Source organism: Pezoporus flaviventris, unplaced genomic scaffold (genome assembly GCF_033815535.1).
Source record: "Pezoporus flaviventris isolate CSIRO_AGI_PZ_B2104156 unplaced genomic scaffold, CSIRO_AGI_Pfla_v1 ptg000070l, whole genome shotgun sequence".
Lineage (NCBI taxonomy): Eukaryota > Metazoa > Chordata > Aves > Psittaciformes > Psittacidae > Pezoporus > Pezoporus flaviventris.
In genome coordinates this window covers 3,029,285-3,042,048 of record NW_026892618.1, presented here as the reverse complement: position 1 = coordinate 3,042,048, position 12,764 = coordinate 3,029,285, and the positions used below count along the sequence as shown (strand labels likewise).

Genomic DNA, 12,764 nt, shown 5'->3' with positions numbered 1-12,764 from the left:
GGAAGAGAATACAACACCTCACCACCAGCCAACCGATAACTCACCCCCCCAGCCTGACCAAGCACCGACCAATACCTAGTCCAACCCTGCAGTCCACTAGCTCTTCCAGGTAACTCTCAGTTACATCCTGGGCATGACGTGCTGTGGTATGGAATACCTCTTTGACTAGCTTGGGTCAGGTGTCCTGTCTCTGCTTCCTCCTGGCAGAGCATGAGGCTCACAAAGTCCTTGGCCAAACCAAAACATCATTGTTATCAGCTCTGTTCCCAGGCCGAAAGTCAAAACACAGCACTGCACCAGCTACCAAGAAGGGGAAAAATGACTGCTACTGCTGAACCCAGGACCCTTATAAAGCTCTGAGGGTCAGCTTTGTGACTTCTATTTAATGTTTCTGTTTCATTTTAGGTATAGTAAAAAATGGGAATTGCACTTTTCCACCACCTTTGTCAGTTCTTTCCAAACAAACAAAACCAGCTTAACAAGCTATGTTTTGTGTTTCTAGAGACTGCTTCTGCAAAGTTGAGTGAACAGGTCTTTTTCGACATTGAGTTGACTTCTGTGGGTTCCTGGTGGGTATTTTGGGAGGACTTTGTAGGATCTAGTATGAAACTATGAAGAGAGCATGAAAAATAGTTTCTTTCCTAAAGATCATGGCAATATATTGTAAGACTAGGCAATAATATAGTGTTTCTCTTTGAAATATTTAAATTGTCCTTTAATAATATTTTTTTTTTCTTTTAAATTTTAGGTGGCCCATATCCGAGCAGAAAGAGATATTTTGGTTGAAGCAGATGGAGCCTGGGTGGTGAAAATGTTTTACAGCTTTCAGGATAAAAGAAATCTTTACCTGATCATGGAGTTCTTGCCTGGAGGTAAGCTGCATGTTGGGGCATTAGGTGATTACGAGTACTTTTTCCTTAGCTCTTGTTGTCAGCTTTGTAAAATGTTAGAAACAAACATGCTGTAAAATTTGTGGTGATAAAAATTTTAATGCTGTTTTAAATCAACTCCCAGTAATGTGACCATGCCTGAGTTTTAGGGGAAGGAAGAAAGTTATAAAGTGGTGTTAAAGTAGACTTGGATTAAATAATTATTCTAATCCAATGTTCTGCTTTTTACTGCTGAAGCTAGTAACGGTAAAAACAACAATAAAAGCTCTTGTTTAAACAGTTTATTTGCACAAAATATGCATTATGTGTTAAAATTCACATCCTGGGCTATTCCTATTTAGGATTTTCAACAGGTTTACATTCAGTTTACTAAAAAAGTATGTTGGGTTTGTAGGTCCTTGCAGTAATAGCTTTATAATTAGTAGCTATAAGGCCAGTTGCAAGGTTAAATTTGGATTCTACTGGGGTTTCATTTGGAATTAGTCTTGTGATTAAAATGTTCTGATTTCTAAGCTGAATTTTCATCTCTTTGATTAGGTGACATGATGACCTTACTAATGAAGAAAGACACCTTATCAGAAGAGGAGACACAGTTTTACATTTCCGAAACTGTGTTGGCCATAGATGCTATTCACCAGCTGGGATTCATCCACAGAGATATTAAACCAGATAACCTCCTGCTGGATGCTAAGGCATGTAATGTGCATATAAACTGCCTATGCTTTAAACAGATAATGCCATTTATAGCCGTGCTAATCAGTGGGAACCAGTAGTGCCACACCAGTGATTTAAACTAGCTGGAGTAAAGGCAGAAAGTGGTCTCTGTCTTTTCCTTGTAGAACACTTATATACTTGAAGTAAAACCGCCCTTGGCTTTAATTGAAAAGCTTTCTAACCCTTGTAAGGCAAGACTAGACCCACTTAAGATGCTCAGATGCCCATATTCATAGGGACATGGTTTAGCAGTGGGCTTGGCAGTGCTAGGTTAACAGTTGTAATCGATATTAAAGATCTTTTCCAGCCTAAACAAATCTGATTCTATAGTCATACACATTAAAAACTAATAACCTCGGTTACTTCAAGATGAATGAAAGCATGAAACATTCAGACAATGTTAGATAACCAGTTCAATTCCTACAGTTACCTTACTTGTTTTATTACCTACTTGCCAGTGAAGGCAAGTCTGTCTGTTAGCCTAACTATAGCAAGCCATTAAATGCATCTAGTAAGCATCATATACAAGTCTGTAGACTATCTAGCACTGATGTCTGGAAATCTGATTAAAGCCAGGTTGCCATCAAAGCAAAACAAAGGAATTTTGTCCTGAAGGCTTTTGCAGTCTCAGTGGTATCTAGCTCAAAACAAAATCAGGCAAACTAGCTTCTCTCAGCTCTTGCAGCATTGTAGTTACAACTGTTCCCAGGGGGCAATAAGCTGTTTGAGAGGAAACACACTCTCAAATACACCAAGATTCAGTCATTATTTGCCTGGTTGTCCTGGGTTAGATAGTCCTGTGCAAGTCCATCATAGCCTGAGAAGGCATATGCAGTTATTAAAACTTTCAAGCACTACCTTTCTAAACTATGTTTTCATCTTCTCTGATCTGTCCATCTATCTATTTCTTTTTCTTGTTTTAGGGACATGTAAAACTGTCTGATTTTGGACTATGCACAGGTTTAAAAAAAGCTCACAGAACAGAGTTCTACAGGAACCTCACACACAACCCGCCAAGTGACTTCTGTAAGTAGACAGTGTCCTAGTTAAACATTTAAATAGTTCTGAGCTGTGGCTCACATTCTAACTTCTGTCTACTGGGATAAGCAAGATTGCTCAGGCTGATTGTATTTAATTGAAAAACTGGAAATGCATGTTCCCTCAGACAGGGAAGCATTTCACAGGAAAAATCATAATTTCTGCAGTGTTGATGTATTTTTGCACATCCATACACAGATACAAATACAGGTAATGTGTCTGTATTTTAATGTATTTTTCAGAATAGTGTTAGGAACTCGGAGAAGTGCTATTTCGGAAGGGACATGGGTTTCCTGTGCCAGCTTACTGAAGTCAGCGACACTCTCATTAAGCTTTCTCTAATAGTAAAGTTGTTCATCAGCATGACTTGGTGGCACAGCCACATTAGTGTGTTATTCTATAAATGCAAAACTCCTCTGCAGTTCCTGAATTCTTCACTCGTTGCTTAAAAATACCATTGCCTGCATCTGAATATGTATTGCCAGCTGCAACAATAAGTGCTGCTTATCCCAGATCAATGTGTAAAACTTTCAGCAAGTTCTAATTTAGAATTACTACTGTATCCTACTTAGATGAGTTTCAGCTGCAAATTGGACAGTAGTTGTTACTATTTTCCCATCTCCAGTTACAACAGTATTTGTTTCTAGACTAAAGCATTCTAAAGATACAAAATAGTCATTCTTTGAAATCAGAATGGTTGTATATTTTCTTTTAATTCTCACAAATGCATTTATTACCTAATAACTACTTTATAAATTAGCATTTCAGAACATGAACTCAAAGAGAAAAGCAGAAACATGGAAGAAGAACAGGCGACAGCTGGTGAGTTACTAAAATTATGTATTTTTTTTTCCTTTTAAACTGTTTACAGAAAATGTTAAATAAGAGCTCTGCATTAATGCTACTGTTTCTTTAAAAACTGAAAGGCCCTCATCTGTTACAGATGTTGTTCTCTTCAAGCTCCCAAAATTGAAAATAACTCAAAAGAAGATGGTCTAGTGATTCCAGTTGTGGAATAGCTCTAGGATCAGGGTTGCTTCATCTGATTTCAGATCTGTGATTAGCAAGACCCTGCTCTTCTCTGTGCTTTTGTTTCCCTTATAAACATCTGAACTAACTAACCTCAGGTGTCAGTAACCACTTAGAAAAGCTGGATTTTGAGTTTGTCTCCTAGACTGATGTGGTACTGACACTGTGTATGAGCTCCTGCAGTTCAGTGTTGCAAGAAGATGCAGAGCTGTGTGGTTCTTCTTCAGAGAATCATGGGGAAAATTTGTTTGTCCTTGTGCTGAATGGGAATGTGATTCAAAGGCAGTGGAGAGTATTGGCAGTAGAGGGCTGCAGCCTGCATTTATAATAAAGAGTGGTCAAGTAATAAAAGGGAGCAGTTGTATTAACTGAATCAAAAGTAAGTATCTGTCAGCCGTGGGACTTCAGAATTTCAGCCCTGCTTGTGATTTTCACCAAATAGCAGTTGCAGAACCCGCAGTTTTCAAATTTTGGAACCTTTTACTTTGTACCCTCTGGTTTAAAAGTGACTTGCTGCAGGATTCCCAAGAAGCTTTTGGTTGTTTTTCCTTGCCTTATGAGACATAGCGTGATTAAATTGCAATCACGCTGCCTCATAGGGACTGTATTTCAAGCCCTTACTCCTGCTTGGAGTTAATCCCTGAAAAGACTACATCTACATGTCAGTTATGACTGATGTGGTAGAACTTTCTGATGAAGCTAGGTTAATCACGAGGCAGCCCAACAGAAAGAATAAAAGGGCAATATGACAACTTTTATAAACAGTGTTTTAAAAGGAGCCATATTCTTGGCTTTCCATTGGTGCAAAACTGAACATCTCGGCTCTGTTTAATAAAATGTTTTGTTTCTTCTCAGAAAATGAAAGTAAAACCTTTTTTGTTTGGTTTTTTTTTTTCCTTACCTCACCATCCTGTGCAAAAATTTCCATTGGTGGAGAAAAATTCCCAAATAGCTCAAGGTCTAGTTGTTAGCCAGAATCATACAGGCTTTTAAAAGGTTAAAAGGATGGAGCCTGGGCCCAGAAATAGCATAAATTAATTCTGCAATAAAGACAAGGTAGTACATCCAACAGCTATTTATCACCAGTGTCACACATGGGAATCTACCACTGGTTATTCCTTCTTTTCTTTTTCTTTTCTTTCCTCTTTAAAGCCAACAACTATAGAACTTCTTGTGTATTTTGGTGGATACCTGAATCTTCAGCTAAGATGACCCACTGATATTGCAGTGGGAATATTACATTACTTCATCACTTTTAGGAGGATGATTTCCATTTACTTTCAAGGTTCTCTGTGGTTACTCATGTAAAAGAATAATGTTCTTAGGATTTTAGATAGTATGAATTCTCAAGTTAGGAATTCTTGTCCATCCAAATAACATGCTCCTATATGTATATCCCCAGGAAAAGGGTTTGCAAAGTGAGAAAACATAGTCTTTATCTTCTAAAGAGTTTATTCTTTCTTTCCAGGCATATTCTACTGTTGGAACCCCAGACTATATTGCACCAGAAGTATTTATGCAAACTGGGTACAACAAGCTGTGTGACTGGTGGTCTTTGGGAGTGATTATGTATGAAATGCTAATAGGTATGTGAAAGACCCCAACTTGAGAATTATTCAAAAGGTTCAGAGGCAGAGGGTTCATTAATTCACTGAGTCTGATCCCCTGCATAGTAGAGTTTCCAGAATTTCATTGTTCTACCTGAAGTAAGCCCCAAATTCAGCTTCCAGAAAACCTTTAAGTCCTTCCTCCTTTCCAAAAAGACAACAAGAGGTGATGCCTCGGCTGTTTCAGTGAGTTCACTCTTACATGTGTTTGCAGTTCAATCTCATTATTGGAAGTAATAAAATAGCCTTTAATGCTGCATTACAAAAGAGAGAACTTTCGGCTGGTGCTACCAGTTAGATTTGGGAACCCTAGTGGCAAAAGCAGAGGCCCAGGTCACTTTCCTCTTCTGGGAAAAAGCTTGTTAATATTTCCATTTGTCTGTACAGGGTATCCACCTTTCTGCTCAGAAACGCCACAAGAGACTTACAGGAAAGTTATGAACTGGAAAGAAACATTGGTATTTCCTCCAGAGGTGCCCATTTCAGAAAAAGCAAAGGATTTAATTCTAAGGTCAGTAACAAAAGCCCACTTCTGGCCACTTACCCAGACATGGTCATCTTCCATTAGGTTAATTTTCCATTCTGCATGAAGGAAACTAGATTAGAGGGAAAGTGGGTTTCTTCTGTATCACCATCCATCATCTTTTTTCCCTTTGCCATTTGTTTAAGTTAGAGGAATAAGCTGTAATGATCTTGATTTGTACCACAGTATGAGGGGAAACAGAGCAGACTGAAAAGAAGGTGATTAACACAATTTTTGTCTTCTCAGAGGGAGCTAGAAAATAACCACTCACCACAATTTAATGGACTGAACAGAAATCTTTGGATGTTTTGGCTATACTCAGTTTTTCCAAAATGACAGTTTTGAATCCATTCAGTTTGCATTGAAGTTTTTGCAACGGGTTTTGGTGTCAAGGTCACAATGCTTTCTTGTCCTTAGAGTGCTTTTTGGCGGGGGGTGTGGAGGGTGGTTTTTGACTTTGATTCCTACCTTCCCCCCTCCTCCCCCCAAAATATTACACACTTACACAATTTTGTTACAAGCAAAAAGGGGAATATGCTTCATAGGCAGAGCCAAGAGCTAGAATTATTATTAGTCCAAGCAGTGCTCCAGTAGCATACAAATGTAGCAAATACAACAAATAATTACCCTTAATCCAGTTACAGTGATACTAACAATTCAAATTATTATTTCTAATCCTCATTAATGTTTGTGTGTAATGGATTTATTATGGGTTCGTATCTATGTCTCTAGTGTTCCAATTACGTGTCCTGTGTGTTGTCAGCATCCCATCTTTGCTGGAAAGAGTATAGTGTTGCTGCTGAGAATTTCTTCCTCCTCAGTCTTGGCTGTGTTTGGAGCATTTTTAGATATTTCAGGCAGTATATTTGTTAACGTCTTGCTCATGAACTTACTTATACAATGACTATTTGAATTTGTTAGTTTTTCTCCATACATGGAAGGGCTTAAATTAGGGTAAGCCAGCTTTTGTTATAGGCCATTTACTAAAATGAGGTCAAACCAGCAGGTTAGGCAACAAACAGCTGGCCATTGGGTAGTTTATCCATTACAGCTTGGACAAGTTCAGACAACATATATTTCAACTTAAAGGAAGTTGCAGACAAAGCTGAAGTTTCTTTATTTTTATGGATAGAGATAAAACCGATCTAAAATAAGCTTAAGTTCAGACAAAGCCTGACAAGTCCTGCAGTCTGGTCTGGCTAACTGTTTTACAAGGTTTGGGGTCTATTATTAGTACTTGGCATCAACCAGATGGCTGGGGTACAGTAGAAATGTAAGCAGTGTTTTTTCCAAGTGACACTTGACTACAAGTAGAAGAACATTCATTACAGACTATAATTGGAGACAGTTACAGCCTAACTTGCTATGTTACTAAATCACCTGCCGAATATTTCCCTAACTAGTGAGATGGTGCCTTTTTTTGTATTGCAGTGTGCTCATGTGAAAAGTGCCTTGTGAATGTGAATGATGTGATCATGTGGAGAAACTGAATTCAGGATAACTAAATCAACCACCAGAGGCTTTGCTCATATAGGCAAACAGGATTTCATTTAACAAAGGCCAGTTGAGTTTTAGAGCAACAGGAGGCCCACATCCCCATGCTACCAAGTACTCCTGATTTCCAGGAGGTCATTAGGTGACTCCACACTTGGCAAGACCAAGCTTTTTGTTTGACATGGGCGTTTTTTCCTGTTATTGTAAGCCTCCCTCTTTGTGGCATTGGTGACATCTTTGGTTGTACTTAAAGAGACTGCAAGGACAGTGTAAAAATATAAAGCAGTTTTAGCTTTGCTAACACACAAAAGATAGCTAGGATTTAATAACTCTTAGGCTAAGCATTGGTAGGCTCATCGTCTCCTTTACGAGCTACTTCTGATGAGAATCTTTTCCAGCCAGCTTAGGCATTGGTGCAGGCAGGCATCAGTCCAGGGAAGAAGTGTCAGCCTCTGCTAGTCACTGGAACAAATCCCTGATGTCACTGAGTTGCTGTCAGAGAGCTTTCACCTCCCTATTATTTTATTTCAGGATTTTATACTTTCTGCTGTTGGTGTTTTTTCTCCTGCCTACCTAAGCAGGGAACAGTCCTATCTCTATCTCCATTTTCACCTGTTTCTTCTTACTTGACTCTATGGACTTTCTCACAGTTGCTTCTCATAAATTGACAGTGTCTTGTAGTGTCTGAGATAAGGTTATACAGCTGGGCCATATCACAAATAGGCCTTGGGTCTTTGTACCACCAGCACCTGGTTGTCTAAGGAGATGATAGGGAGAATAGGGACACGGCATGCTTTGAATGTGTCTGACTCATTGTAGTTCCAAAATGTGACATCAGAGAGTGGTCCTATTTCACTGAATGTATCTGTTCCTGTTAGTTTGACTTGGAAATGTGGATTTTAAATAGTTGAGAACATGCAGAGGAGTTTTGAGTGGTAGGGACTTAGCCTCCATTCCAAACTGACTTTACAGGGCTAGATCTGCTGCAACTTCTCACAAACCTTGAAGATGTGGATGCAGCAGTGTAGGATGTTGTCATCATAGCTTTTTGTTTTGGGACTCTTAACAGTATTTTGCTTCTCCTAGATGCAACAGGCTGCTTTTACATTACCCCAAGTGATGGAACAATTGGAAATGACTTCCTCGTATTCCTAATACAGGGTGCCACAGCACTTTTATTTGCTGCTGCTTCTGTTTGCATTGATTGTAACTTTCCCTTTATTTTTTCCACTTTTTCAGGTTTTGTATTGACTCAGAAAATAGAATTGGTAGTAACGGAGTAGAAGAAATAAAAAGTCACCCATTTTTTGAGGGTGTGGACTGGGGACACATCAGGTATGCATAGATACATACACACATTTTATAGAGAGAATAAAAGCCATGAAAGCAAGAATTTCATGTACTATAATGTCAAGGATAATTATTTCCAATTTATCTTTCATTTTGAAAGGCAGCTACTGGCAGTAGGTGGGTGACAACAAAGATTTTCAGGCCTTGCTGACATTCACAGATCTAGTCAGAACTTAAATGTCTTGAGATGCCTCAGATTGCCCAAGAGTGCCCAGGATGGAAAGAAACTGTGGTAGGGTGGTGTCCTGGGTTTAGCAGTAGCAGGCAATTTTTCTCTTCTTAGTAGCTGGTGCAGCATTGTGTTTTTGACTTTCAGCCTGGGAACAGTGCTGATAACACTGATGTTTTCAGTTGTTGCTAAGTAATATTTACTCTGACCAAGGACTTTGTGAGTCTCATGCTCTGCCAGGGAGGAGGGGAGGCTGGGAGGAAGCAGAGACAGGACACCTGACCCAAGCTAGCCAAAGAGGTATTACATACCACAGCACATCATGCCCGGGGAGGTAACTGGGAGTGACCCGGAAGGGCACTCGCTCTCTTCTGGGTCGGGCTTGTTTCGGCGGGTGGTATCATATTCTCTTCCCTTGTTATTTCCCTTATCATTATTATCATTGCTGGTAGCAGCAGTGATTTGTTTTATATATTATATATATTAGTTACTGGACTGTTCTTATCTTCAACCCATGGGAGTTACATTCTTTCAGTTCTCCTCCCCATCCCTCCGGGAGCGGGGAGGTGGGGGGGGGAAGGAAGGAAAGAAAGGGGCGGGGGGGGGAGTAGAAACTGTGTGGCTGACTGGGTTTAAACCACGACAGGTGGCTGTGTTATTCCTGATGTATGCTCTGATGTCAGCACAGACCTCCTCTTCCAGTAGTAATGGGCTCTGCAGCTATCGCTATAATTAACTTTTTGTAATAGGAACACAAGAAAAGCAAACTCTATTCCAGAAATACAGGGGAAATAGATGAATGAAGAGGCAAGAGGCAGCAAGTGAGAGGAAAATACAGGGCATGTCTTTATTGCATGCTGCAGATGCTACACCTGAAGGAACCGGTATGTCTACAGAGCACTGGGCAGAGGCACTGACTCGCCTCTGTGGCCAAATTCTGCTGGGCCAAGCCTGGGTAAAGGGTATGGCCGAGGCAGCTGTGCCAGTTCCAGCCTGAGCTCGCGCCTGCAGATTCTGAGCTACAGCTGCACATACTCAAAGTGATAACAGCTTTAGAGCAGAATTCGGTGACCCCACAGATCCTTTCAGTTGAAATAATGGCTATTGTTCAGCTTCCATAAGGTCTGATGTAGTCTTTTTTTTTTTTTTTCCTCAGTAATACTGAATTTTCCACATGAAAATACATACTGAGGCCATGTGGTTGTACAGCTCTTGTACTTCTCATTTCCTCTGGTGCAGAAAGCCTCATTTAATTCCTCTCCTCAGCGTGGGAGGTATTAATAAGCAGCAAGAGCAGTAACATATCTGTTCATGCCACATTTGGCAACCTGGTGAAATGGTTTCCCTGTTCCACTCAGGAGGGTATTTAATAGTAATTGTAATAATTACAACTGTAATAAGTTTAAATTAATTTACAGGTGTAAATTAATGACTTCCCCACAGTGCTGTGTTCCAGTTTGAATGCTTTTGTGGGACACGCCACTTAAACAATTTCGAAAGCCACTTTAAGACTTCTTAAAGGGCTCCCTAATTAATTGTTAAGCTAATAAAGCAGTAACATGTCAGAGCCAACCCATTTTGGATGAAAGATACTGGTGACTGAGTGTCAGAAATAGGAACTACAGTTGGCAGGTATTTGGATGAGGTCCAGGCTGCTTCTGAGCACTGGAATTGTAACACATCTGGGCTCCAAATGCAAGTGAAGTCCTGCTCAGCTGGGTTTATGAAATGAAGTTGGTGACAACTAAGATCATAGCAATAGCGATATGGCAGATAAGTGTGGAATGCTGTTTTGATTAATGGGAAAATTGTGTTTGTCAAGAAGATACTAATGCCAGATAGGAAACCAGTAAATCTCCCCATGGTGTCAGCAAACAGGAAAGTCAGATACATCACTGATGGACTCAATGGAACCTTTGTGTTTTAAAGGCATATTGTTACTGTAAAAAGCTAAGTTAAAACTGGATTTTAATGTATCTCTTCCTACTATTCACTCTTCTGGCACTTGTTTCTATTTGCAGGGAAAGACCAGCTGCAATCCCTATAGAAATCAAAAGTATTGATGATACTTCCAATTTCGATGAATTTCCTGAATCTGATATATTACAGCCAGGTGAGACTGCTGTTGTAAATCCCAAATTTCTATCTCTGATGAGCCAGATGCTGTTGTTGTGGTGGCTTATATTAATTTTTTTGATGCTCTAATCAGACATGATCTAGAGACTTTCTTTCAAAGAAAGAATGTAAACCTATGATCTCTCATAGCTTTTACTTCCTTAGAACTTTGGAGGGGGGGAGAGGGGGAAAGCCCACAGATTGTAACAGTTAATAAAAAGCATTCACATATATAGCAAGCACAGAAAAGAGTGCAGTTTTCTACCATGCAGTCTGTCTAACCAAATTCTGGTAAAACATTATGCACTGACTTGCTTTTGATCTTTAATGACTTCTGTGTTTCATGCCAAACATAAATCTTCACATATGTGTGGGCAAAACATTTCAGACAGATGATGAGTTAACATAATGATTTATGCACCTGAGTGGTTCTGCAAATCATTGAAGCTTTTGTAATTGTTAATTTCTATTGGCAAGTGGTAGGAAATTTTTACACATAAAAGGTTTGATTCTCTCATATGCCAAGTTCTCCCAACTCCCACTGTTTTCAATTAATTATTAATTGCTTAAAGATAGGCAGATACATAACAAAGTTTGATTGAGGACAGATAAGTGTAGATGTGCTAACAACCATGAGAATTATCAAAAAGCTAGGGCTTTTTTTCTGAAATGGCTTTTATTTAATGGCAAGGAAGTTTAATGCAAAAGTAGTCAATCTCCAGTGTCTAAGAACAGCTGTTTAAGTCTGTATTTGGATAATGCCAGGTACATTTGTATTGGTTTTGGCATTTCAGCCCCACTGAAACTGACACTGTACATCTAGATACCTACATAACTTTAATATTGGTGTGTTTGGTATCTCAAGTTGAAAATATTATTGTAGAACTTTAAAAGCAGTAACCAGGAGCTAAATACAGAAGCCTACTGCAATCAATGTCTGTGTACAGCATGCCAGCCATGTGGGCTGCTCATGGAATAAAAAGAGGCTGTACAAACCTTGCTGGAAGCTGTAAGAAGGAGGAAGTTCTGGGAAAGTAGTATGTCTGATATATGTAATTCTGTTGGGAGAACTTGGATATCCCTTTTCTTCTGTTTGTGGTGAGGATAACACAATATGTATACGTGTGTTTGCTGTGCATGGAGCATCCTAAATGTGTTTACTGTAATCGTGTATCCTGTTGGCTGTGTTAAGAGTTTTTTGTCAAGGTCTGCTAACAAGCTCCCATGAGCCTGTGAGGGTGTGTAGACATACTGAAAAAGGCAAACTGACTTGATCAGAAACAGGATTTCTTCTGCTTACTAGGGGAATAAGAGCTCAAGGCAGTTTATATCAGTGCTCTGTGAAAAGTCCTCTCAGAAGTAGTGTTGGCTTTTAATTGTTTTGTTTTTACTTGTGTTTCTGAATTCTAGTGCCAAACACAACGGAACCTGACTACAAATCCAAAGACTGGGTTTTCCTCAATTATACCTACAAGAGGTTTGAAGGGCTCACGCAGCGTGGCTCAATCCCTTCGTACATGAAAGCGGGGAAGTTGTGAAACAAAACACAACCCCACAAAAGATACAAAAACACAAACCTCAGGTAGCTGCATCACCAGACCCGCTTGGCATTAGTTATCAATACATTGACTCTGGTGCGCATCAATTTCACAAGGAAATTCTACAGGATTAGGATTTCTGAGACTACTACAGGAATTAGTTGGCAGTGCCAACTGGCTGGTTTGGTTTTTTTTCCTTCTTTTTTTTCTTTTTTTTTTTTTTAATATTTGAATATTTTTGTTAACTTTATTATACAAAGGTACTGGAATAAAAGGAACATACATCCCTTTAACTGC

General features: G+C 39.4%; 1 protein-coding gene across 1 annotated transcript in view; it reads left to right on the top strand.

Moving 5' to 3' along the window:
* Positions 1-12,764, top strand: part of STK38L (serine/threonine kinase 38 like) — a 48,709-nt gene extending 35,945 nt beyond the window's left edge. Inside the window, exons 6-14 of the mRNA XM_061472130.1 lie at positions 749-872; positions 1,428-1,582; positions 2,528-2,630; positions 3,403-3,464; positions 5,140-5,257; positions 5,666-5,789; positions 8,535-8,630; positions 10,836-10,927; positions 12,340-12,764. Of these exons, the coding sequence (XP_061328114.1) occupies positions 749-872; positions 1,428-1,582; positions 2,528-2,630; positions 3,403-3,464; positions 5,140-5,257; positions 5,666-5,789; positions 8,535-8,630; positions 10,836-10,927; positions 12,340-12,467 (1,002 nt within the window). The 3' untranslated portion in view covers positions 12,468-12,764. The remainder of the gene's footprint in view (positions 1-748; positions 873-1,427; positions 1,583-2,527; positions 2,631-3,402; positions 3,465-5,139; positions 5,258-5,665; positions 5,790-8,534; positions 8,631-10,835; positions 10,928-12,339) is intronic.